Here is a 27,122-nt window from a genome sequence, read left to right on the forward strand (position 1 = left end):
GGCCAGGGGCATAATTATTGATCTGCTCCAGATGGCCAAGCGAGTTGGCCCGCAGTGCGAAGTCGCCGAATACGAAGATCTGTCCGGGGAGGAAGGCTTCTCCCTGGACCACGTCATTACTGACGATCGAAGGGGCCATCAAGTCCTTTGTCGACGGCACAGTGGACTCTCAATGAAAGCACCAATGTCGGTGTCAAAACCGGCGGATCTCGGGTAAGGGGTCCCGAACTGTGCGTCTAGGATCGATGGTAACAGGAAACGGGGGACACAATGTTTACCTAGGTTCGGGCCCTCTCTATGGAGGTAATACCCTACTTCCTGCTTGATTGATCTTGATGAATATGAGTGTTATAAGAGTTGATCTACCACGAGATCGTAATGGCTAAACCCTAAAAGTCTAGCCTATGAGTATACGGTAATGAATCTGTCCTATCCGGACTATGCTCTCCGGTTTATATAGACACCGGAGTGATCTAGGGTTACATGAGGTCGGTTACATAGGAGGAAATCTTCATAATAGATCGCCTAGCTTGCCTTCCATGCCAAGTAGAGTCCAATCCGGACACGAGTATAGTCTTCGGCCTTCATATCTTCACAGCCCATCAGTCCGGCCCATGGATAACAGGCCGGACGCCCGAGACCCCTTAATCCAGGACTCCCTCAAGTACCAATTTGGGCTAATATTATATGTGCCTTGTTGTAAGAACTAAATTAATACGCGAGAATAGTCCTCCGAAACCGCGCCCCTTGAGAAGCTGCACTGGGTGAGAGACGGTAAAGTTTTTGGGAGCATCTTGGCGCGGTTGCTCGCTCAAGTTCCACTATATCCTTGATGCTCGTCCGCCTACTTCATCTATGACAGCCACCACCATGCCTGAAGACGGTGCTGCATCAAAGTTTTCGGTGCCCTCTCTCTTTTGACATGTGTCATTGATCCATACGCGTATGTGCTAGATGTTTCTATATTATCCTAAAACTTAATTTAAACATCATCCTAAAACAACAATTAAATATCTATACTTAATAATAATAAAGGGGCTATTGCTTCTCGCGGTACGTCACCAAAATGCCCCTAAATTTGCAAAATATTACACCCCCCCCCCCAATGCCACCTATAAGTGATAAAAAACCGTCTCACGCAGGAGAATCCTGGCCTGGGCCAGCCCATGCAGCAAAAACCTTCTATACTGCGCTCTGCGCGCCGGGAGAAGACACAAAGCGCCCATTTGGGCCGGCCCATGTCCGGGAGGCCTGTTTTTAAATGTCTTTTTTATTTTTCGTCTTAGTTTTTTTCTACTTTAAATAATTTGGGACTTCAAAAAAGTTTAGAAAATGAACATTTTGAAATAATTTTTTTAATATTTCATATATGTTTATGGATTCAGAAAATGTTCGTGATTTTTAAAAAGTGTTCGCATATTAAAAAAGTTGCAATCTCGAAAACAAATGTTCAGGAAATCAAAAAATGTTCATGATTTTATGAAATAAAAAATATATTTAAAAATAATGAAATAGAAAAAATTCGCCAATTAAAGAAATGTTCATGAACTGAAAAATATTCCAGAAATTCAAAAACTGTTCATGACTTACAATATATGATTCATTAAATGTTCACTGATTTAAAAAACGACCATGCATTTCAGAAAATGTTCCTAAATAAAAAAATGGTCGTGAATTTCAAAAATTGTTCCACCAAACAATTTCCAATAAATGTTCCTCGTTTCTAGAAATGTTCTCCTATTTAAGAAAAATGTTTTGAAAATGATCACAATTTTAAGACATTTTTGCAAATAGTATAAATGTTCATGAATTCAAAAAATGTTCATTGTTTCAAAAAATGTTCAAAAATCTGTAAAAATGTTCATGAATTTAAAAAATGTTCACAATTTCAGATAGGCTCACGAGTTTAAAAAGTATTCATGATTTTCAAAAATTGTTCACAATTTCAAGAAAATGAGAGTGATAGTGTATCTCGTTGATGCAGCAAAACGTGGTCATGACCATTGAAAATTATGAGTTTTTTCTCCCATTGCAACACACGGACCATTTTGCTAGTAATATATAATTTGTACCACCCTAAAAATACAATATAAATTTTATGTTTGCATACATATTATTAATTTAATGTTTCATACTCTCTCCGTAAAGAAATATAAGAGCGTTTAGGTCCCTGTTTACAGAAGGAGTACATCACTATCTCATTGAAATACACTACAATCATTACAAGATGATATGCCGGTTCAGTCTCTTCGACGTGTGTACGTTGATAGGGTGAGTGTATGCACATATGTATGAGTGCTTGCGTATGTACTGTGTTAAAAAAAGCCAGCGCGGAGGTCTTGACTAGATGCGACGCAAATCGCAGCCTGGTGGACGACTCTTTTTTAGAGACGCAGCCTGGTGGGGACTAGTTAAATCAAGTGGATCGATCAAAAGCATCTTTCGGTCGATCTTATCACACGAAGACGGGCGTGTACATCAATCCGGATGTCCTTGTTTCCATACCGGTATTGACCGATTGGACGAAGTCGCGTAAACTCGCGTGGAAAGTTCATCCCCATCGCCGTCTCCCCGCCCGTACTATAATGCCTAATGCCTTTGCAGAAATGTAAGCGTCTCGATTCTCAAACTGTTCATTTGGAGGTCTCCCTCCCTCCCGGCCATAATAATATTTGGGATGTATATATATACTGCTTCCATGGTTGCGCTCCCTTTTTTCTGCTGACGAGACCGAGGAGAGAGGAGGGATACCAACGGAAAGCACGGCAGACAGGAGAGGAGAGGGAGGAGCAGACAGGCATGGAGGGAGGAGGGAGCAGCTGGACGAGCATGGAGGGGTATCTGAACGAGTACTTCCACATCCCGGCCAAGAACCCGCCGAGCGACGCCCGCCTCCGGTGGCGCCGCGCCGTGGGGCTCGTCGTCCGCAACCGCCGCCGCCGCTTCCGCGAGTTCTCCGCCCTCGGCGCCATCGACGACGCCCAGCGCCGCAGGATCCTGGTACGCACGCGCGCTCCTTCGCCCACCCACCATTTCCCTCCCTCCCATCTCCGCCTCTCCGGCCATCGATCGCTGCAGTCCCAAAGACAAAGAGGCCAGCGCCGCACGAATTGTTCGCCGCCGTCGCTTTCGCTGAAACTTGTTAGTTCAAAGCCTCTGCGAAAGTGTGAGGAAACTTCATCCGGACTACGTGCGTCGGTGACCATGGATCGATTCGTGACAAGGATATGCGTCCCGGTCTCAATCTCATGGTGGAAATATTCCCCAACTTGCAGCATGTGGTGTCGTGTCGCTCTTCCTTCGTTTGAATTGAACTGTGTCGTGGGAAGGTGGCTAGCTTGGATTCTGCACGCGTACGACATGTAGCTTGCACGTTTCGCCTTCCCTGGCTTGAATCCTTCTCGACCTCTCGTGGTCGAAGGCGTGTGTGTACTGTGTCCGTACCGTCCGGCTGGCTTTGCACTTGCACGACCAGAGAAAAATTCATGGTCAACTGCCACGGGTAGTTGAGCGCGCGCATAATAATGGGCTCATTCTTCATCCCTCAGAAAACAACTGCACAACCGCAGATTGTGTCATGGAATTCAATTCAAGTTGAGGTGATACAAGCATATACACTAGGGCAGGTAACGGCGGGGTCCATGCCCGCTGTTATATCCTCTTATATATTATTAAAGAGAAAATAAAATATTTTTGGGCCGGTCCTGTTTGCGGATGTTTAAAAATGGTCTCTCGACTTCAACACCAGAAAACCTAGGCTCTCAACTAAAAAATCAGATACTTTGGATTCCTTAAACACGTTTCGGTGGTTTGGGACGGCGTGACCCAGTTTTGTTTTAATCGTGATTCAACAGCCCCCCCCCGCGCGCGCAACTCAAACGTGCATGAAGAACTTTGTGAAGGAGCTTGGAGAAGACAAGTACAATTCGCTCGATGTGGTCATAGAGGAGGCAAAATGAGCATATGGAGTCGGTGCGCCATCACAGTGACTTCTTCCATTTCCGTTGCCGTCATTGTATGACTATTGCGGGGAGGCCTAGGAACTACCTTGCCAAGGCGGCGCTTGCCATCGTGTTCATCCGTGGATTGTCGTCCATCTTCACAAATGCGTGCCACGTGATGAGCCTGGCCATGCCAAGCACCACCTTGGAGCTGCCACCGCCCATCATCTTTCCGACAAAGCCGCAGCTTCAAGAAATGATATCTCGCGCCGTGCAAGCATTATGGTTAGTTGCTGAGAAGCAACGCGACATGCCAAACTTATCCTAGTAGCAGCATGCCCCTCGGGTTTAGGGGCATGTTTGGTTGTGATCTGAGACTTTGGAGTATACATGTCTCAGTTGGGTCTGATTGAGGGATAACATGCAAAAAATCAACATCTACACCTCGTTTGGTTGCCCGCATCGAGGCTGCCTGCATTAGGGGATATGTTTCCGCACGGTGTTTGGCGTCATGCATTGTCTCAACTCATGCAACTACACGTTGTTTGGTTGCACACAGGCTGCGAGTTGTGCTAACCTTGTACCCTACGTGGTGAGCTTACCCGTTCGATCTTACACACGATGACAGCTAGCACACCAACGCCACATCACTGCAATGGCGACAAAACTGCACGATGATGACGAGCCCAAAGTGTTGCGCCGCCTTGCCAATTTCAACATTGCATGCCTGCTTTCGCACAAACTTGGAGTAAGCATCGTCTGCCGCTTGGCTGCTGTGCCGTCCCTTGTTGATTGGATGCTTCTCATGATATGTAAATCCCTAGAGCCCTCCTGATGAACACTACATGCAACTTGTCCTAGTAGTGCAGAAGAGCAACAGTTCAAGCAGCAAGCAGTGGAGCACACAAGCAGCAAGCAATGGAGCACACAAGCAGCAAGCAATGGAGCAGAAGAGCAACATTAAGCATGCATGATTATACGTCATAGCAAGTTCAACCTAGCTACTATGGTGTCATCCTGCCACCACATCCAAAAGAGGGTGTAATCCTACCACCACAAGTTTGCCGTAAGCGTGAGGGGTTAGTATATACCACCTCAGCAAAATATACAGATCATCAAGTAGTTTTCAAGCCCTAGCTACACAAAATGTACGTCGTCATTGTCATTGTCGGCACCATCGCCGTCGAGGATCATGCACGCAGTAATCAACACAAGAGGCAATACTAGTAGTAGTGCTTGCCCAGCCAGCTCCTGAGTCTAAGCACCATGTGAGCGTCTGCCATGGCAGCAAACCCAATACCATGGGCCTTGTTGTCCACCAGGTGGCTCAGAGCAGCCATGAGAGCCTCTTGGCTGAAGCCACCTTGGTCCATGACGGTGGTGTACAGGTCAGGATGGACGTCGATGGACTTGCTCTCCCATATGGCAGTTCCCACCTCCTTCACGGCCTTAGTCATGCTGGTGAAGACACTGATATCCTCCTCCATCAAGCCCCCCTTCTTGCTCTTCCTACCAAGCACAGGGACGTGCTCAAAGGGCTTGTCAGGGCCATCAAGGACTGCTTCTGTGTCCTGGGTGTTTGGGAACTCAGGCATGGGAAAACTGAGAGGCTCACCGGAGCCCATGGCATGCTTGCCGGCTTCCAGCCCAAAGGAGAAGATGTGCTGCATCTAGTTGTAGTTCTGGATGGGTGTGTTGAGGAAGTCCGCGTCTTCGGGTGGTCCTAAGAATGAAAAACAACGTTGTTAGTTGCGAGAAGCCAATGGTTGACAGGCTTAAAGCAAGGGGGGCGTGAGCTAACCGCGACGTGGCTGGTGTAGTGCTCTGCCTCTAGAAAGATCGAGCAAGTGTTCTGATCCCATGAGTCGCCGGTAATGTCTTTGAGCTTGGACAATGTGATCCATCTCGCTCTCCACTTCCTGAGGTGGTTGTAGACCTGGGTGGAGGTCACCTCCTCGCCACATAACTCGAACACCTGCTTCTCAATGATGTTCAAGTGCACCTACTTGAGGCCTTTGTTAGTCCTAGCCCCACTAGATATGAGCTCACACATCTTGTTAAGCATGAACGTGGACATGAACGACTCACTTCATGTTGTTCCACCTACCATCCTTCTCTGCCTTTGCAGCTGTCGTTTGTGCAGCAGCAGCAGTTGGCTCAGCGAGCACAAAGGGTGTAGGCACAAAACGAGGACCCATGCCAGAAACCTCAAACACATCTTAATCAGCAGGCATCTGGTCATCGAGGGGGGCTGGGAGTCCTCAACATTGGATGGAGGGTACTGGCTCTCGGACAAGACAATGGCCTGACTAAGATCTTGCGTTTGCGTGGTCATGTCCTACAATCGCAACACACATTGACAATAAGCATATCACACACTACTAGACAATTTAGCTCGACAAAGCACATATAAGCAGCATACATCACAACTAGCTACCAATCCATTGTGTTTGACACTATCCTAGCATGCAAATCCACCACCAATAGCTACCACAACATCACAATCTCACAGATTGGTACACGATAGAACCCTAGAATGCTACAAGATGCTCACAGATCAAACCCTACCACAAGCTCAAACATCAAACCCTACCACAAGCTCTCAGATCTAGCTACAACGTGTGCAGAGAAGGGGGTGATTGAACTCCTGCAGTTCGAGGGAGATGTGGAAACGGTTGGAGAAGATGAGGAGAGGAGTCTCCGCCGCCGTGGATCGCCTGCCGGAGAAGGAGCGTTGCTTACCTGCTCGTCAGTGCCGATGCATGTTGGAGGGAAAGCTCAAAATGGGGGAGATGGGTGGTAGGAGTTTTGGTAGTGAGGCGAAGGGGGCAATATAGGGTGACCCAATCACACCTCCCGTCGATTTTTCGGAGATGCGCGCGAGCTCGCACCATCTTCGTGGTCGCACGAGCTCAGCGCTGTTTTCCCCTCCCCTGCTTCGGCCGAGCCTGGCTCGCCAAAAACTACCGATTCAAGTGTTCCTAGCGGGCCCGGCTGGGAGCAGCTTTAAAGTTCGTGCTATGCGGGCCAAATAGTGTATGCGAGCAGTCGAATGGGCCAAATTCTCCCGCGCGGGCCTTGTTGGGCTCTATGCGACCTACTAAACACGCCCTAGATGGACGTTGATGTGGCAAGGTCAATAGTCATAATTTGTCATCATGTCAAGTTTGGTTAAGACCAAGCCACTACCATTACCCGTACCACTATGGCGGTGTGAGGGACCAAATATATATAGTTTTACAATTTGAGGACTAGGTTTTCCTAGTTTTGCGAGAGACCCTTTTTAGACTTACACAACAATTTTAGGAAGTCGTCAACGGAATGAATGCCATGTCGGAAATATTCTATCATGGTAATATAGGTGGCGATTATTATCTGAGTAAATTCCGTGTTTTACCTTACAAGCTGGAAACTGTGACAAAAAAAACTACCCCTGTTGAGGATATAGACCTGGGGGTCACCCGCCAGGAGGGCCGGGTTACTCCAAGGATCATTACCAGAAGCCCGGAGCTAAGTTTCAGGATAATGGGCCAGAGATGGGCTGAGACCTGGATATGGCTTAAAGCCCGTAGTTACAATCATTGTTATAGTAGACTTGTAGTGTAAGGCAAGTATTGTTTTAGAGCCCGAGCCGGACACTCTTATGAGCCGGCCGGGACTCTAAGGGCTGCTGGGCGTCAGCCTCCCTATATAAAGGGACGACCCGGCAGCGGTTTGGGGACGACAACAATCTCTCCGAGAGCCGGGATAAGTGTTTAGTTCCCTGGCGATCGTAACCCTAATCAATAACACCTCGAACTGGACGTAGGCTTTTACCTTCACCGTAAGGGGCCGAACCAGTATAAACCCTCGTGTTCCTTGTCCCGCATAACCCCTTCAAGCTTCCTAGTTGCGATGGCTCCACGACTAAGTCCTAGCCCAAGGACATCTGCCGTGACAATTCCACGACAGTTGGCGCCCACCGTGGGGCGAGCGCACGGTGGATTTGAGTTCTTGAAGGGCAGCTTCGAAGGGCTCAAGGGATACGCTGTGGGCCGGATGACCAAGAGTCGTCGCGGCAGGCTCTACATCGACGACGCGGACTGGGGCCCCGACGCCGGCTCAGTGGAGTACGGGTACCGGGTCCCCTTTGGCGGAATTCATGTCTTCATTGGCAAGATTGGTGAGCCGGGCCCCGAGCCGGGTCTCTGCGCCGATCTCATCGAAACGGCTCAGCGCGCCCGATCCGCCCGGGCCCGGCCTGCCTTAAAACGCGCTTTTGTGGGATGCATCCATGGAAGGCCCTCCGATCCATCTGGGTCTGGGGATGAGGCGGCCGCCGGCTCTGACGGCGAGTCGGCCGCTGATGAGTCAAACTCGTTGTACCAACTTCAAGATGGCAGGCTCATGAGTTATTCCGATGGCAACAGTATTCCGGACCTTTTTGAGCCGCCAAGTCAGGTCGGAGTTTTTATGGCTGGTGCGCAGCCTGTTCAGAACCCCGCTACCGGATCAGAAAATCCGGAGCCTTCCCCGGCTCAGGTGCTGATGGATCTCACAGATAAGATGACGGCCCTGTTAACTGCCACGGTTGACCCGGCAGATCAAGCCCAGCATGACGCGGAGGTGGCACAGTTAAAATTGGATCTGATGAAAGCAAAAGAGGATCTTGCAGCAGAAGGGATCAGGCTGGCGGCGGAGCGGGCGGCTCTCGACGCCCGGGCTCAGTTGATTCAGGCGCAGTCCTTCCAACTCACGATGGATCAGAACGCGGCCAACGAGGTCATGAGAAGGAGGCATCAGAAGGCCCAGTCTCGACTCCCGCCGGTTTACGATCCGCGCAATCTATTCAACACGCCGGGTGCGGGATCCAGTAACCCACCAGGGGTCATTGCGCCCGGGTCGGGACCCCTTATTCAGCCACTAGTAATGGGGCCTCCCCAGGCGCCCCCTGCCCCGCCTCAGTATGTGCCAATACCCCCGGGTCATTACGATAACCCGCTGGAGAACATGGTAGCAGCGGCAGCACGACTGGCGGCTCTTCCCGTTGACGGCAATTCTCCGGCAGCCGTGGAAACCCGCCGGGTCAGGGAACTCCTGCAGACGGCCCTAGCGCAGCAAGAGGCGTACTCCTACAGCCGGGACAGGATCCACTCAACTCCTCGCCCAGGCCAGAGCCCGAGCTACAGCCGGCACATGGTCTCGGCGACCGGCTCAAGTAATGTCCGACGCCATGGCCCGGCTCATGTTGGAACCTTCTACGCCGCAGACCAAGCACGGCAAGAGGCGGAGCAGGTGCCGCAATTGACGGCTTATCAGACCCCCCCGGCTTATCCAACGGCGTCCGTTGATGTGGGTATTTCTACCAGGACCGGGGGTGTCCCTTGTTTGGTGCCGGCCATCCGTAATGAACGTTTACCTAAGGATTTCAAGGGCCCTAGGAAGGTGCCTAACTATACAGCTGGCTTACAGCCTGCGGCCTGGATTGAGAGTTATGAGATGGCCATGGAACTGCTAGAGGTCAGCGAGGCGGCCATGGCCAAATATTTCACCATGATGTTAGATGGAACAGCCCGCACGTGGTTAAAAGGGCTGCCACCGAACTCCATTGGGTCTTGGACTGAGCTGAAGGCCCGGTTCATTCAAAACTTCAAGGATACCTGTAGGCAGTCTATGTCAATTGTGGATCTGACTAACTGTAAGCAGCAGGAGGGCGAGTCCACGACCCATTGGGTTCGCCGGGTCAAGGAGATCATACATTCATCAGATAAGATGGACGCCGGCTCTGCAGTCTTGATGTTAGAACAGAACTGTCGTTTTGTGCCCCTAAAGATGAAGCTTGGGCGGCTTAAACGTGACTGCACGGATATGGGTACACTAATGGCGGCTCTTGTCAAATACGCTGATTCCGATGGTACCAAGGATCCCCCTTCAGATGATGAAAGGACAGGGAAGGGAAAGAAGAACGGCAATGGAAAGAGCCCTCAGTTTAACCCGGGGAATCAAGGAGGAGGCAAGCGCAAGGCCGATGGCAGCCTGGAGTTCGTAGCCAACACCCAAGGCAACAACCAGCGACGCAAGGGGAGGCCCCCTCCCCGAGGCGGCGGGTCAGGACCTTCTCTGGAGCAGCTGTTGAATGAACCTTGTCCGAGACACGGCTCTAGAGAGAAGCCAGCGACTCATCTGTGGAAGGATTGTGCTATCATGAAGGCCTTTAAAAACTACAATGGCCCGGGCGGCGGCCCAGGCGCAGGCGGCTCCGGCGCTGGCGGCTCTCATGGCCCGGGTGGCGGGTCAAATTCCGGTCCTCAGAACGGTCAAGGGGGCTTCAATCAACAGTCTGGTCAGGGTCATCAACAGCAACAGGGGGGTTATCAGACCAACCCGAAGCAACTTAGCGGTGGACAGTATCACGTGTTCACCACTAGTTTGTGCAAACGAGACGAGAAGCTTCACAAGAGGGCTGTTAATTCTGTTGAGCCGGCGGTTCCACGCTACTTACGGTGGTCGGAGCAGCCCATAGTGTGGAGTAGGGAGGATCACCCTCCCCGGGTGGATAACCCGGGCCACCTGGCCTTAGTAGTGGCTCCTCAGGTGGGAGGCTATAAGTTCACAAAGGTACTCATGGATGGAGGCAGCAGTATCAACATCCTCTATTATGAGACTTTCCGTCGTATGGGGCTAGTTGATAAGAACCTCAGCCAGTCAAATACTATCTTCCATGGTGTGGTACCCGGTAAGTCGGCTTATCCAGTCGGCAAGATCGAATTGGAAGTGGCTTTTGGTGATGAAAACAACTACAGGGTGGAGAAGTTGACCTTTGAGGTGGTCAAGATAAGAAGTCCATACCATGCTATATTCGGACGGCCGGCTTACGCCAAGTTCATGGCACGGCCGTGTTATGTGTACTTACAGCTCAAGATGCCGGGTCACAATGGGACCATTACAGTTCACGGCAGCCGGAAGGTGGCTCTGGAGTGTGAGGAAGGTGACGCGGCTTATGCAGAGTCTGTTTGTGCCACAGAAGAGTTGAAATTTTATAAAGACAATGTTGACCCAACAGATATGACCTCTCTGAAAAAGCCAACCACGGAGAATGAACCAGCAATGAAGTTTAAATCAGCCGATGAGACTAAACTTGTTGATTTTGTTCCAGGTGACTCGTCTCAGCAGTTCAGCATCAGTGCAAATCTGGACCCGAAATAGGAAGGCGCGCTCATCGAGTTCATCCGTGAGAATAGGGACATCTTTGCATGGAAACCTTCTGACATGCCAGGTGTACCTAGAGAACTCGCTGAGCACACTCTCAATGTGGATCCAAAATTTAAGCCGGTCAGACAGTTCCTTCGACGGTTTAACGAAGAGAGGCGGAAGGCTATTGGTGAAGAAGTGGCCCGGCTTTTGGCGGCCGGGTTCATTGTTGAGGTTTTTTACCCAGAGTGGTTGGCTAACCCGGTGCTCGTACTTAAAAAGAACGGCACCTGGCGGATGTGTGTGGACTACACGGACTTGAACAAGGCGTGTCCGGCTGATCCTTTTGCTCTCCCCCGTATCGATCAAATCATTGACGCCACGGCAGGTTGTGCACGCTTAAGTTTCTTGGATGCTTATTCCGGGTATCATCAGATTAAGATGGCAGTTAAGGACCAGGAGAAGACGGCGTTCATCACTCCCTTTGGAGCCTTCTGCTATGTGTCTATGCCCTTTGGACTCAAGTGTGCACAGGCGACTTACCAGCGTTGTGTGCAGAATTGCCTTCATAAGCAGATCGGGCGCAATGTTCACGCTTACGTGGACGACATTGTGGTTAAATCCATCAAGGAGGAAACCCTGATAGATGACTTAAGGGAAACCTTCGACAATCTCCGGGTCTATAAGATGATGCTTAACCCGGCCAAATGTGTTTTTGGTGTTCCTGCAGGCAAACTATTGGGCTTCTTGGTTTCTGACAGGGGCATTGAGGCTAACCCAGAGAAGATCAAAGCTATCACTTCTCTAGCTCAGCCGGCATGTATAAATGACGTTCAGCGTTTGGCGGGTCGCATCGCTGCGTTAAGCCGGTTTATAAGCCGTTTGGGTGAGAAGGCTATGCCCTTATATCAATTGATGAAGAAAACTGATAACTTTGTCTGGAATGATGCAGCTAATACCGCCTTCGAGGATTTGAAAAAGCAACTGGCAGAGCCCCCCGTCCTTGCTGCTCCGGTTGATAAGGAGCCCTTGCTACTGTATGTAGCGGCAAACGCACGAGCTGTCAGCGTGGCTATTGTGGTGGAGCGCAAGGAGGCAGGTAAGGAGCATCCGGTTCAGCGGCCGGTTTATTATGTCAGTGAGGTGCTCATTGAGTCCAAGCAGCGGTATCCGCATTGGCAGAAGCTCGTATATGGGGTATTTATGGCGAGCCGGAAGCTTAAGCATTACTTTCAAGGTCATCCCATCACTGTGGTCAGTTCCGCCCCTCTCGGTGATATTATCCAGAACAGAGAGGCTACAGGGAGAATTGCTAAGTGGGCTATAGAACTTGGACCTCATGACCTCAAATATGTGCCACGCACTGTTGTTAAGTCTCAGGCCTTGATAGATTTCATCAATGATTGGACAGAGTCACAAGTACCCGAGCAAAAGCCGGATAACACTTATTGGACTATTCACTTTGATGGGTCCAGGCAGCTGGAGGGCTCGGGGGCTGGTGTGGTCTTGGCTTCCCCTAAAGGTGACAAGTTCCATTATGTGCTACGGTTGATGTTTCCTTGCACTAATAATGCGGCTGAGTACGAGGCTCTGCTCCACGGTCTTCGGGTGGCTAAGGAGATGAGCTTAAGCCGGCTGAGGTGTTTTGGTGACTCAGACTTGGTGGCTCAACAAGTATCAGGCACCTGGGATTCTAAGGATCCTCTAATGGCGGCTTATCGCCGCAAGGTTGATGCCATTGCCGGGCACTTTCAGGGATATCAAGTGGAGCACATTGACCGCAGGAAGAATGAGGCGGCTGATGCTTTAAGCCGACTCGGCTCTCAGCGAAAGCCGGTGCCGCCTAACACTTTCCTGGATGTCCTATATAACCCTTCGGTTAAGTTGCCTACAGAGGAGGACTTGGCTATCCCTGACCCGGAGGCACGACTGGTGGCGGCTCTTCATATCACACCAGACTGGACAATGCCATATCTGGCTTATATAACCCGGGGAGAGTTGCCTGAGGATGAAATTCTGGCCAGGCAAATAACCCGGCGGGCTAAGTCAATGATTGTTATCGATGGCGAGTTGCATCATCGCAGTGTTTCAGGGGCATTCCAGCGTTGTATCTCCCCTGAGGAAGGTCAAGAGATCTTGCGCGAGATCCATGAAGGGGATTGTGGCCATCATGCCGGTTCAAAATCTCTTGTGGCCAAGGCTTTCCGTCATGGTTTTTATTGGCTGACGGCTCACGCTGATGCAGAGGACTTGGTCAGTAAATGTGATGGCTGCCAAAGGTTCTCCCGACGGGCTCATGTGCCGGCTCAGGAATTGAGGATGATCCCGATCACTTGGCCCTTTGCGGTCTGGGGGCTTGATATGGTCGGGCCTTTTAAACGGTCCAAGGATAAGAAGACCCACCTCTTGGTGGCAGTGGACAAATTCACGAAGTGGGTGGAAGCTGAGCCAGTTAGCAAGTGCGATGCAGCCACGGCGGTTCAATTTATGAAAAAGGTGATCTTCCGCTTCGGCTTTCCACACAGCATCATAACAGACAACGGCACTAATCTGTCCAAAGGCGCTATGGAGGAGTTTTGTCAAAGAGAGCATATCCGGCTTGATGTCTCTTCAGTGGCACACCCCCAATCCAATGGTCAAGCTGAGAGAGCTAACCAGGAGATTCTGAAGGGCATTAAACCCCGGCTCTTGGTCCCTTTGCAACGGACGCCAGGTTGTTGGGTGGAGGAGTTGCCCTCCGTTTTATGGAGCATCAACACTACTCCTAACAGGTCTACAGGCTTCACGCCTTTCTTCATGGTTTATGGAGCAGAAGCAGTTCTCCCCAGCGACATCCGTCATGATTCACCTCGTGTGGCGGCTTATGTTGAGACGGATAATGAACAGGCGCGCCGAGATGCTCTGGACTTGCTGGACGAACAGCGTGATGTGGCAGCCGCCCGTTCAGCGATTTACCAACAAGACCTGCGCCGTTATCATAGCCGCCGGGTCAAATCCCGGGTCTTCCAGGAGGGCGACCTGGTGCTCCGGCTCATCCAGGATCAAACAGATGCACACAAGTTATCCCCACCTTGGGAAGGGCCTTTTGTGGTCAGTAAGAACTTGCACAACGGGTCATATTACCTCATTGATATCCGGGAGCATAAGGACTCACGTAAATCTGAGGAGGAGACCCGTCGGCCGTGGAACATAGCTCAGCTTCGGCCTTACTACACTTGAGCTTCCGACTCTTGTGATGTACATATTTATCTCAGCCATATATATATTATGATAAAGCAATAAAGCAGGACCTCTGTCCTTTGCTCTCTTCCAAAAATGTGTGCTGTTACATGCTGACTTACAGAAGATCCGGCTTATGATCATCTTCGAATCTAGCTGTAAGCAGTAAAGTCGCTTGGGGGCTTCCTGTTCACACATGGGTCGTATTCGAACCAAAGAGAACATAGCTGTCGATACCCATTTGATTGGCAAAGTGCCGAGCTCATTGGGAAGTTGCCTCTGGTCATATTTGAATCATAGTGTAACCCCTCTGAGAACCGACGTGGATCGTATTCGAATCAGCGTCGTTAAACAAATTTTCAGAATCACTTGGGGGCTTCCTGTTCAAACATGGGTCGTATTCGAACCAAAGAGAACATAGCTGTCGATACCCTCTTGATTGGCATCGCCAAACCCACTGGGGGCTATATGATCGTATCCGAATCTTAGCTTAACCCCTTTGGACCGAGTTTCTGGTCGTATTCGAACCGGAAGCCCTTAAGTTTTTATATTTTACCACAAACTTGCTTTGATCATGTCAAAGTATGTACTGCCGGGTTTCACTTGGCGGCTTAATTTTGGTTTATCTTGTTAGTTGAGCATCATGGATGTCATCAAGACAAATAAATTCGAGTTAAGGTACCAACCGTGCTACCCGGGCTATTTAACCGGGAAGTATGCTTACAGGCTGTTAAGTGTGTCATCACAGCTATGTTCGAGTATAGTTAAGGACCGATCTTTTTTGGTTCGTATCCCGGGTTATCCATCTCAAACACCTGATTCTCAGGGCGGTAAGCCGCTTTGCGACTTGTAATTTGCCTTTCTATGCAGATATTTAAAGGCACTTTTTAAGGTTGAGAAGGACAAAGGGATAATTCCGACCCGGAGGAGCATCAAAAGAATGACTTCAAAGGATTTCAGCATTCATTACGTGCACGATGGCACGGCAGAGATAAATTGTTGCACCTACTCTATTACAAAAATCTTTCAAAGTTTCAAGGATGGGCGTTGTTTGGTGAGCCGCTAGCCGGTTTATGACGCCTGCTGAGTTGAAGTCCCCGGCTCATCTTCTGCTTCGGCTGATCCCAAGGCTTCGAAGGTCGACGACTTCCAGTTGATGCCGCTGAGAGCTTCGAACTGAGCTTCTTCGTCAATTAACCCGTCCGGGTTAATCTCCGGGGCAAAGGTGTGCTGGCGAGCCGGAGGAATCAGATTGATGGCTTCATAGCGAGGGGTTGGAATCCTCTGATTCTCCGCGTTGTATCCCGGCTGATACTTGGTTAAATCGGTGTCGTTCCCGATGATGGTGGCTACCGGGCGCACAGCTTTCACACAAGCCGCGAAGTCCTTCTGGTCGAACGCTGAGCCGTCTTCTTTCAGGCTGGGATAACCCAGGGCGATGTCTGCCGGGTCTAGCTCCGGCAAGAAGGCTTTGGCCCGGCTCAGTGCGGCGATTGCTCCGGATCTCGCGGATGCTCGTCGTAGCTCCTGGATCCGCTGCGGCAGAACTGCGAGCCGGCGCAGGACTTCGGCCAGATGAGTCGGCACTTCATTCGACAGGGCCACCACAGCTAAAGCCCGCTGTGACCCGGTGTAGAGCTGTTCCACCAGGGTGTACACGGCCTTTAACTTGGTGACCACGCTCTGGTTCAAGTTGGCGCTTCTGGAACCTGTTTAACAACATCAGATGACCCGGTGGTAAGGATGAGTTAAGAGATGTAAACATTCCAATGTGAATGAAAGCCGGTGAGGCGACTTACCGAAGATGGCAGCTACCATTTGGGACACTTGGCGCTTTAGACCGGAGAGCTCAGCGGTCTTCTCAGTAAGGGCCTTCTCCGCCTGTTCTGCCCGGGTCACCAGTGCAGTTTTCTCCTCAGCCCAGGCCTTCCGCTCAGCGTCGAATTCAGTCTTCAACTTTTCCTGAGCGGCGATGCTGGAGACAAACTTGGCATTTGCCTTTCGGGTCTCCATCTCTTGTGCCTTCAGCCGGCTCTTGAGATCCGCCAGGTCTGACTCTAATTTCTTGCCAACAGCCTGCATATATTTCCGGGTTATTAACAGTCATCCTATAAAGTCCCAAGCGCTTTCCAAGCAAAGACACTTGGCACTTGGGGGCTAATGCATATTGAACGTATCTATCTATGTACGGCCGGCTCAGTTCAGTAAGCCGGAATCTAAAGTCTACAACATATTCAAGTATAAGTCCTAGACTTGGGGGCTAGAATGGCAAGGATCACTATGCGGAAAGTAAGAGAACAGCAGAAGGTTACCTCAGATTTGTGTTGGATCTGGTTGACCATGGCGATCTCGGCGTCCCGGCTCTTGTGAATCTGGCTGATATAGCTTGAGACGAGTTCTCCAATACTTAAGTCGGTATAGCTGGAGAGATCCAGATTCACCCGGTGGGGTTGTAGCAACTCCCCCCTTGCGGAGCATTTGGCCAGCGCGGTCGGCCTTCCCGGCTCAACAAACTCCGTCCGGGTAATTACCACGTCCGGGTCATTAGCTGGTGGGGCTTCAGGCGCCGTATCCATGGGAATGGTGGCTTCAGGGGTGGAGGCGACTGGCGGCTCTTGAGCCGTCGTCTCCGGCTCAGGCAAGTCGGGCACTCCGGCTGACCTGGTCTTCTTTACTCTTTTGGTGAGCTTTGCCTGGGCACTGAAAAGGCAGAAGTGTTAGGCATACAAAGGGTAAGTACAGACAGATAATGTAAGGAGATTGTTATTACCCGGGGGCAGTCTTGAAGGCCGGCAGACTTGACTGCATGGAGTCACCCGAGGAGGGGGAGGTCTCCTGGTAATTGGAGTCAGAAGAGTTGAGTGGCTGACGGATGACACCCGCCAACGGATGAAAAGGGTACAGGTGAGAAAAAACCTCAGTGCGGCGTTTCCTCGTTGCGTCGGGTAACCCAGTGGAGAGGTCGGTGTCCTTGCGGGCCCGGGTGTGACGCCGGCTCTCGTGAACCTGCTGCTTCAAAAGAAATTGAGGGTCTCGGTGAGCTAATCGATGGGAAAAGCTTACTTTCCGGGTTACCCTTCGGACTTTCAGCTGTGGTAAAGGCTCCGAGCCGGAGGAAAGTGATGTTACCTCTTCGACCACCGGGTTACTGGCGCCGGTGTCATCCTGTCAATAAGCAAGTGTTGATAAGGCGGACAGCATCAGACAACATATACTGCAAGAATTTAAAAGATTTAAGGGTTACCTCTGATTCGGAGCTATCGCTTAGTTGCAGCAGCTCCGAAGCAGTGGGTCTGTTTCCCTTTTTGCGAGGGGCGGCTCTCTTGGCGGCTTTCTTCGCCTTCCTGGCCTTCTTGGCCGCCTCGTGGTCATACTTGACCCGCCAGAATTTATCATCAGCCTGAGAAATACAGTAATGAGCTCTTAGTAAGATGACAGGTAAAACAAAATGGAAAGGTTAAAGTCAGCGGCTTACCGCTGGGGCTGGATTGGTCTTGCAGAACGGGGCTAGCCCGATTCTTCCACAGTCTGCCAGGCTCTCGTTTAAAAGAGCCTTGGTCTCTTCTTCAGCAACGTCTTCTGGAAGATCATTGCGACTGTGCCTCTGCGGGTCATCCTTTCGCCCGGTGTACTCACACATTAAGCCGGGGCGGCGGCTCAATGGGATCACCCGCCATGAGATCCAGACCCGGACCAGGTCAATTCCGTTCAGACCATTGCCTAGCAGGGCTTTGATCTTGTTGATCGTTGGAAGCAGAGGCTGGCGTTCTGCGGCAGTCAGTTTGTCGGATAATGGATGAGTTGGCTCCAGGCGCGTTGGGCGAAAGCCGGGCAGCGGGCTCTCATCAGCCGGGGACGTGTCTTGGCAGTAGAACCAAGTCATGTTCCAGTCCTCGGGGTGACTTGGCGGTTCTGCATAAGGGAACAGACAATCCCTGCGCCGTTGGATGGAGATGCCGCCTAACTCTAGACTTGGACCGTTTGCGCACTCGGTTTGGCGGTTCAAATAGAACAGCTCTCTGAAGAGCAGCAGACTCGGCTCTTCTCCAAGATATACTTCACAAAAAACTTGGAAGTTGCAGATGTTGGATATGGAATTGGGTCCTATATCCTGAGGCCGAAGATCAAAGAAGTTGAGCACGTCCCGGAAGAATTTTGAGCCGGGCGGTGCGAAGCCCCGGCTCATATGGTCGGCAAAGATCACTACCTCCCCGTCTCTCGGCTGTGGCCTTTCTTCGGACGGGTCAGGGGCACGGTAGGACATCACTTCCTTCTTAGGCAGATATCCGGATTTAACGAAGTTGGCCAGGGTCTCTTCGGTGACGCTGGATTTCATCCAGTTGCAAGTGATGGGAGCCTTGGGAGGCATGGTGACGGTTGGTGGTCTACGAGGAAGAGAAAAGTGTCCGGGTTAATTATAAGCCGGAGTATATCATTCAAGTTACAATGACGGCTTATGAAGGGGACTAATGGTATGTCTTGATACGGTGGGTTATCTAAGCCGTCGGGGCTTTCAGGATAAGTTGGTCGTCTACGGCTTACTGCGGTTAAGTCGGAGGATACTACAGAGCATGATTCTCTTTAAACCGGAAAGTTCTACGGCGCGTGTTTTCTCTAAGTCGGAAATATAAGCCGCCAAGATTCAAGGACTGCAGTTTTTACTAAGTGTGGTAAACAGATTTCACATATTACAGTAACTTTTTTGGATCAAAGTAGTCGGAGCAGAGAAAGTTTTCTAGACCTAAAAAACAGAAGCAGGGAGGTTCTTGAGATGGAACCCAGTCCTTATGCAGTAAAAAGAGGTGTTCTTGCAGAAGAAATGAACCTCAGATATCTACCGCGGTGGTTCTACACAAGCCTAAGGATCAACGGGGGCAGTGGCTACAGGGGTTACCGAAACTTGCGGTAACAGTGATGAACATGAAGAACACAGATGAACTCTGTCTTAGATCTATGCTAGTAAGGCAGAGGGGACTCACCGGAGCTGGAGAAGAGCAGAGGTCGCCGACGTTATCTGGTCCGAGTCAGGTTGATGCAGCGGCCGGGTTGAGGAAGACCAGGGGTGCGACGGCGGCGGCGGCAGAAGCTCGGGCAGAGGAACGGCAGTGCGAGGAAGAAGAAGGAGAATGTGAAGAAGAGAGTGCCGGGCCGGCCTATTTATAAGGCCGAGTCATAAGCGGGCGCGGGATTTGAGGAGGCCACGGCGTGGTTATCTCCCCCCTCACGGCGCCTCGATTCTCGGAAGGTCAGTAAAAGCAAAGATCCGTTGCGGATCTGGCGGAGTAAAAAACGGATTTAGTGCAGGATGACGTCACGGCGGATTACCCGGAGTCCAGAGGATGACGTCACTCCGGGTTATGACCTTCACATGAATGATAAGCCGGAGCTTTTTTCTGACTGCGGAGCTGAAGATTGACACGAGCCGGCTCAAGTCAATCTGGGGCCTAATGTTGAGGATATAGACCTGGGGGTCACCCGCCAGGAGGGCCGGGTTACTCCAAGGATCATTACCAGAAGCCCGGAGCTAAGTTTCAGGATAATGGGCCAGAGATGGGCTGAGACCCGGATATGGCTTAAAGCCCGTAGTTACAATCATTGTTATAGTAGACTTGTAGTGTAAGGCAAGTATTGTTTTAGAGCCCGAGCCGGACACTCTTATGAGCCGGCCGGGACTCTAAGGGCTGCTGGGCGTCAGCCTCCCTATATAAAGGGACGACCCGGCAGCGGTTTGGGGACGACAACAATCTCTCCGAGAGCCGGGATAAGTGTTTAGTTCCCTGGCGATCGTAACCCTAATCAATAACACCTCGAACTGGACGTAGGCTTTTACCTTCACCGTAAGGGGCCGAACCAGTATAAACCCTCGTGTTCCTTGTCCCGCATAACCCCTTCAAGCTTCCTAGTTGCGATGGCTCCACGACTAAGTCCTAGCCCAAGGACATCTGCCGTGACAATTCCACGACAACCCCATTGAAAGAATTTTTCATCAACGTGTATCAAATCTAAAACCTAAATACCAAAATGTTCCATGTTTAACCGCTTGTGACCCCTTGACTAGCATGGCTCGCCTGTCAAGCTAATGTGTAGATGGTTGAATGATGTCTTGAAGACTTAATATATGACGAAGATCCATTCAATTCAGAATTTAAAAGTATATAATTCAACATTTTATTTATAAGGGAGGATATATTTTTTGGAGAAAAGACTGGCACTAAGGTTTAAACTGAATTTTTGAAGTAAATTGGAATTAATTAAATTTTATTAAAATGAAATTTCCACAAAAAATCACAATATGTGTAGTATAATATATTATATACCTATAGGATTTTTAAAGTTAGATTAAAATCTATTAAGGATTTTTATGTTTGGTTTAATGTAACTGAAAATAAAATTAGGAATTTAAATATATTATAAAATTTGCATGAATAAGTATCACCCAGAATTTCAAGTTTTGCAACCAAGTCATCTGTCATTTACAGCTGACGCGCAAACCAATCTTATCAGAATGGGGCAAACAGTAAAAGATGGTATGTTCTGGTATTCAAGTTTTAAATCCTATATATTAGTGGCAAGTTCTTTAAATGTGGTCACTATCACTCTTGCCATCTTAGGGTGTCAAAAGTGGAATCTATTCATGTTATTTAGGCGGCTATATTTTTAGGCTACTTTGGTTACTGTAGTTAAACTACAAAAAAGAAGTGTTTCATATTTTCAGTATGAGGAAGTCAATTATTTATTTGGTCTAATTAGAGATGCTTATTTTTCAGGGAAAAGTCCAGGTTGTGATTAATGTGCACAGGGCAGCATTGCAATTTATCAATGGTGAGGTCTCGTCAACTGATCGTGAAGTAGCATGTGTCTTTTTATCTTGTCATAACTATTATGTTGATTTTCACTTTTTATCCTTTAACCACACAGGCGTAAAACAATACCACTTAACACATGAGCTCATTGAGGAAGGATTTTCTATCAGCCCGGATGAACTGGCAGAAATTACTGGCATGCGCGAAGATTCGACAATCTTGAAGCTGCATGGTGGAACCAGCGGAATATCTAGGAAAATCAAAGCCTCTCTGCAAGATGGTATCAATGAAACTGAAATAACAACCAGACAGAAACTGTATGGTACTAACAAGCACGCCGAGAAGCCCGCTAGAAGCTTCTGGATGTTTGTGTGGGATGCACTACATGACCTGACTCTGAATATTCTCATAGTGTGTGCTCTGGTTTCTCTGGTGGTGGGCCTAGCCACCGAGGGGTGGCCGAAGGGTATATATGATGGTCTTGGCATAATGCTCAGCATTTTGTTGGTGGTACTAGTTACTGCCTCCAGTGATTACAAGCAGTCAAGGAAGTTTATGGAGCTGGACCATGAGAAGCAGAAGATATATGTTCTTGTTACTAGAGATAAGAAAACCAAGAAGGTTTTGATCCATGACTTGGTCGTCGGCGACATCTTGCATCTTTCGATAGGTGATGTGGTTCCTGCAGATGGCTTGTTCATATCTGGCTACTGCCTACTGGTAGATGAATCTAGCTTGTCAGGTGAGAGTGAGCCAATTCAAGTTTCTGAAGAAAAGCCTTTTCTCCATGGTGGGAGTAAGGTGGTTGATGGGACGGCTAAGATGCTTGTCACTGCCGTCGGTTCACGTACCGAGTGGGGGAAAATCATGGGCACTCTTAGTGACAGTGGAGTGGATGAAACTCCTTTGCAAGTTAAGCTGAATGGCGTGGCTACGATCATTGGGCAGATTGGACTTGTGTTTGCAATTCTCACATTTGTGGTACTACTAGGAAGGTTCTTGGTTAACAAGGGAATGGCTGTTGGTTTGATGAATTGGTCGGCAAACGACGCATTGACAATAGTCAACTACTTCGCTATTGCCGTGACCATCATTGTGGTCGCAGTCCCTGAAGGTCTACCGTTGGCCGTGACCCTTAGTCTTGCATTTGCCATGAAGAAGTTGATGAATGACAAAGCACTAGTCAGGCATCTCGCGGCATGTGAAACCATGGGTTCAGTCAGTTGCATTTGCACCGACAAGACAGGAACTTTGACAACCAACCACATGATCGTCGATAAGGTTTGGATCAGTGATGTATCCAAGTCGGTCAATGGCGATGCTAAAATCAGTGAGCTAAAATCTGTAATTTCAGAAAGAGCTATGGCAATACTTGTACAAGGCATATTTGTGAACACCGGATCCGAGGTGGTGAAGGGAGATGATGGCAAAAGGACCATCTTGGGCACACCAACTGAAGCAGCATTGTTGGAGTTCGGCTTGACCGTAGAAAGAGATCGATATACTGAATACAATAAGATTCAAAGAGTAAGAGTAGAGCCTTTCAATTCAGTCAAGAAAAAGATGTCAGTGATAATACAGTTACCAAACGGAGGCTTCCGATCCTTCTGTAAAGGTGCACCAGAAATTATTCTAGAACACTGCAATGACATGCTGAACGGTGAAGGGGACATAGTACCATTGTCAGATATGCAGAAGCAAAACGTCCTAAACATAATCAATTCATTTGCTTCTGAGGCGTTGAGAACACTTTGCATTGCATTTCAGGACCTTGATGAGTTTTCTGACGAGCAAACTATACCAGAAAATGGTTACACGCTAATAGCGCTTTTCGGTATCAAGGACCCGGTTCGTCCGGGTGTCAGGGATGCAGTAATGACCTGCATGGCTGCTGGTATTACGGTAAGGATGGTTACCGGAGACAACATCAACACTGCAAAAGCCATTGCCAAGGAATGTGGAATATTAACCGAGGACGGGATAGCGATAGAAGGACACGAGCTTCATGATAAGAGCTCAGATGAACTGAGGGAGCTCCTGCCTAAAATTCAGGTTTACTTTTACTTAACATGCTTGCTTTCCACTAATTGTTTTATGGATCTGAAGGTCCAATGTTAGTTAAATCTACTTCCTAAGTACAGGTGATGGCCCGTTCGTTGCCTATGGACAAGTTCAAATTGGTAACAAGCCTGAAAAGCATGTATCAAGAGGTAGTCGCAGTTACTGGTGATGGAACCAATGATGCCCCGGCATTGTGCGAGTCAGATATTGGACTGGCAATGGGTATTGCTGGCACTGAGGTACTTCTTGATGTTTCTGTCTAATGTATGCTGCTTTAGGCTTCCATGATCACCATATGTTGAGTAACTTGTTCTTGAAAAAAGGGTCCAGTAGCTTCAGTTTGAATATCTACTGCAGAGCGCAGACATTCTGAAACTCTGTGTCAGTTGTCTATAAGAAATATTTTCTGTGTGCTTCCATGCTGTATTAACATTTCATAGATTAGTGATCCTTGACGTGTAACAGTAGGTGGGAGCCAGATTAGATACCCTATTAAATTTAAATAAGAGTGAGCACCTTGCAAACACTGTTCACTAGATAACTAAACTGACTTCCCTATTATGGATGGTTTGTAGACATGTTGCATATCTATGATTATTTTTTGGGTTCTATTGAGATGCACATTGCACAACTATGCAATTCAAAACCCATAACTGACAAAATCCAGTCTCATTTATTTTGCGTGATGTCAATTTCTGCCCTTGATTGAAACAATATTCATTTTGTATGGTCTTGAAAAAACATATACGAGTACTCATTTTACAGTACCATTTAAGCTGTGTATAAGACTTTGTTGTGATAAAGTATTTAACCATGCTATTTGATGCAGGTCGCAAAAGAGAATGCTGATGTTATAATAATGGATGACAATTTCAAAACTATCGTAAATGTTGCTAGATGGGGGCGTGCGGTTTACTTGAACATTCAAAAGTTTGTGCAGTTCCAGCTTACAGTTAATATAGTGGCTCTGATAGTGAATTTTGTCTCGGCGTGTGTCATAGGTATTTGCACACTCTCTACCAGTATGATATTCTTGATCTAACAAATGACTTCCTTGGAGCTTGTGTACATGTTGTTCACAGAAGGAATTTCTGTGCATCTTATGCGGAACGAAATTCATGTGCACCAACTTCTGGTCTTTCTCCTTAATCATGTAACTTTTCAGAACCATTCCATATATATTGACACTTTGAATTAACTTGCAGGAACTGCACCGCTTACTGCCGTCCAGTTGCTATGGGTTAACATGATCATGGATACATTAGGAGCCTTGGCCTTAGCAACAGAACCGCCAAATGAAGAGATGATGAAACGGTCTCCTGTAAGGCGCGGAGATAGTTTTATCACTAAGGTTATGTGGAGAAATATTCTTGGCCAGGCTTTGTACCAGCTCCTTGTATTGGGCACCCTCATGATAGTTGGAAAGAGACTCCTTAATATTGAAGGTCCAACTGCTGATAAAACGATCAACACTCTCATATTCAACTCTTTCGTCTTTTGCCAGGTATGTGGAGTTAATTTTACATGGAAAGATATTTGTTGCTTCTGCGTATTTTTTTTCAGCAAGGTTTCAAAGTCATCACATGTCATTATGCAGATTACTAATTATTTACTGTTTTCCTTGCGGATGAGATCACATACACAGTATTTAACTCAGTCATTGTTATTTCTCTCTCTATGTTCATGTGTTAAAATTAACCTCAAACTTATATGTAGGTTCTTTAGAAAACATGACCAAATGTTTGTATTACTAGTAGGTGCAAGCTTAATATATACAGTTCAGTTCTTTTAGTATTTATTTTTTGAATTTACCGTTCACCGGGTGCAGATGAGCCCGGGCTCAGAAATGGATATTCGGTTCTGGTTCTGTGGGCTATTTTTATTTGGAACTTCAGGTTTCATACTGTCCAATCATATTTGAAAATCTATGCGACAATGTACAAATATGGTCAATTAACTCAAAAATGAGATTTGCAGTGAAACTATAGGAATCAGTGCATCATTTTAACGAGGAATTTGCATTTAATATGCTGCCATGCTTCCAGGTTTTCAACGAAATAAACAGCAGGGAAATGGACAAGATCAACGTCTTCCGAGGGATATTCAGAAATTGGATCTTTGTCGGCATATTGACAGCTACAGTAATATTCCAAGTGATCATAGTGGAACTTCTTGGAACTTTTGCAAACACCGTGCCATTGAGTTTGGAACTATGGCTGCTCAGCATCGTTCTTGGCTCGGTTAGTATGATCGTCTCCGTGATCCTCAAGTGCATTCCAGTTGAATCTGGGAAGAGATTTGCCAAGCCGCACGGGTATGAGCTGATCCCTGAAGGCCCGGAAGCTCTCTAGTTTCAAGACGGTGCGCAAATTCAGCCATTTCGACCGTCTCAACCCTGTCAACCAGTGATCAGGATCTCTTGTCTGGGTTGCTTTGTCAGTTTAGTTATGACGAAGGAAAAATGACCAGATAAGTTTAGAATTTGGAAGTTGGAAACAGGGAAACATGGAGCATTAGATCAGTTCAAGTATATAATGGGTGAGGGTGTACATTATGGTTTCAGTACATAGCTTCAATTGGACTTGTCACGGTTTCTGCTTTTGCAGAGTGTGGATTGGAATTTGGAAGTACATACGTAACAGTTTTGTTCAGGATGGCTATATTAGGTGAAGAACTCCTTGTAGAAATACCGGCATCTATTGTGATGTGCGGCCGGTGCTATGCATCTTCCATTCATGTGTAGATTGTAGTAAGTTGTAACTATTCATGTTTGGAGATAAATCTGAATAAGAGGGTTTGCGCCTGTTTCCAACAATTTTCTCTGCCTGGTTGATCCAGTGATATCCTTTTAATAGTTCTTTTTTCTGACAGATATATGTATGCATAATGTGTTATCTGTGAAAGGTTTAAAGATGACTAAAGGTCATGTGTAGAAATTTTACGCACATGTTTGACCTTACATGGTTACTGCGGACATCCATAGCTACACAAACTGCAGGGAAAAAAAATGATCTAACAATACCTGAGCTTCACATCATATTAACACAATATAAGATGCCTTTGTTTTCTAAAAAGCTGCCCGTACGAGTCCCCAATCTTCAAAAGAACACACTCAATGCCTTCAAATACTTTAGAAATTATTCCCACAAAAAAGCACGTTAGAAATTATAAGTAGCAGTATGAAACTAATAAATGTAAAATACATATACTTTAGAATCCGAGGATGCTGACCACCCCCTGGCGAGTTGTGTGGAGTAGTTTGCATCATCCAGTCAGATTCTTAGCTGGATTGGTCTTCCAGCTGTCACCTCCCTTGTTGGTCCCCCTCTCGCGACCCCCGCGTTGCCTCCCTGGCGGCTCGGGGGGAAAACCCTAGCCGCCGCGGTTCATCCCCCTCCCCTTCTAGTCTCACCGCCGATGAAGGGGACCTCCTGGCAAAGGCCGGGCCGACCCCAAAGAGGGTGCCGGCGGGGCACTTGTCCCTATGGTGGCGTGGGCGCACGGGGCACTCGGCCCGGCAGCTTGGAGCTGCGGGCGGCGGCAGCCACCGCCACGGGATGGGCGCGGCGGCGCTCCAGATCGTGGCGCGTGGCGCCGACTGCGGCCTGGGCGTTATCCCAGCTCGGCGGCCTTGGCTCAGTCTCCTGGATATGGGGATCCCTTCTCCGATCTTTGGCCCTGGGTTGGGCTTCCAGGTCAGGTGCAGCCAGGGAGGCGGTGCAAAGGCGGCGGTCGCTCAGGCTGCGCGTTCGCGTGGTCATGGCGGCCGGCCAAGAGGTGGCGGCGGGTCTGCTCTCAGATCTGTCCGGTGGCGAGTTTGGAGTGACAAGACAGCCGGTGAAGACCGAGCCTCGACTATGGTCATGGTGGACGATGGCGTCGTCCCTTGGAATTGTTACCTTGTTGAAGGCATCGTCATAGAATGTCG

The 27,122-nt window shown here is 48.6% G+C and overlaps 1 protein-coding gene across 1 annotated transcript; it reads left to right on the plus strand.

The window, feature by feature from the left end:
* Positions 1 to 2,527: 2,527 nt before the first annotated feature.
* Positions 2,528 to 26,009, plus strand: LOC109783733 (probable calcium-transporting ATPase 6, plasma membrane-type). The gene is made up of 7 exons (XM_040388670.3): positions 2,528 to 3,000; positions 21,098 to 21,152; positions 21,249 to 23,185; positions 23,275 to 23,433; positions 24,024 to 24,195; positions 24,400 to 24,698; positions 25,240 to 26,009. The coding sequence occupies exons 1-7, from the start codon at positions 2,593 to 2,595 to the stop codon at positions 25,543 to 25,545; spliced, it is 3,336 nt and encodes a 1,111-aa protein (XP_040244604.1). The 5' UTR covers positions 2,528 to 2,592; the 3' UTR covers positions 25,546 to 26,009.
* The last annotated feature ends 1,113 nt before the right edge of the window (positions 26,010 to 27,122 follow it).

Source organism: Aegilops tauschii, chromosome 1, assembly GCF_002575655.3.
Source record: "Aegilops tauschii subsp. strangulata cultivar AL8/78 chromosome 1, Aet v6.0, whole genome shotgun sequence".
Classification (NCBI taxonomy): Eukaryota; Viridiplantae; Streptophyta; class Magnoliopsida; order Poales; family Poaceae; genus Aegilops; species Aegilops tauschii.

Bases quoted from the DNA above. Each gene is read 5' to 3' on its own strand.
- LOC109783733 (XM_040388670.3), top strand. From the start codon at position 2,593: ATGCCTTTGCAGAAATGTAAGCGTCTCGATTCTCAAACTGTTCATTTG. The intron at 3,001-21,097 runs GTACGCACGCGC...CTTATTTTTCAG, and splicing joins CCCAGCGCCGCAGGATCCTG to GGAAAAGTCCAGGTTGTGAT. The intron at 23,434-24,023 runs GTACTTCTTGAT...TATTTGATGCAG, and splicing joins TGGGTATTGCTGGCACTGAG to GTCGCAAAAGAGAATGCTGA.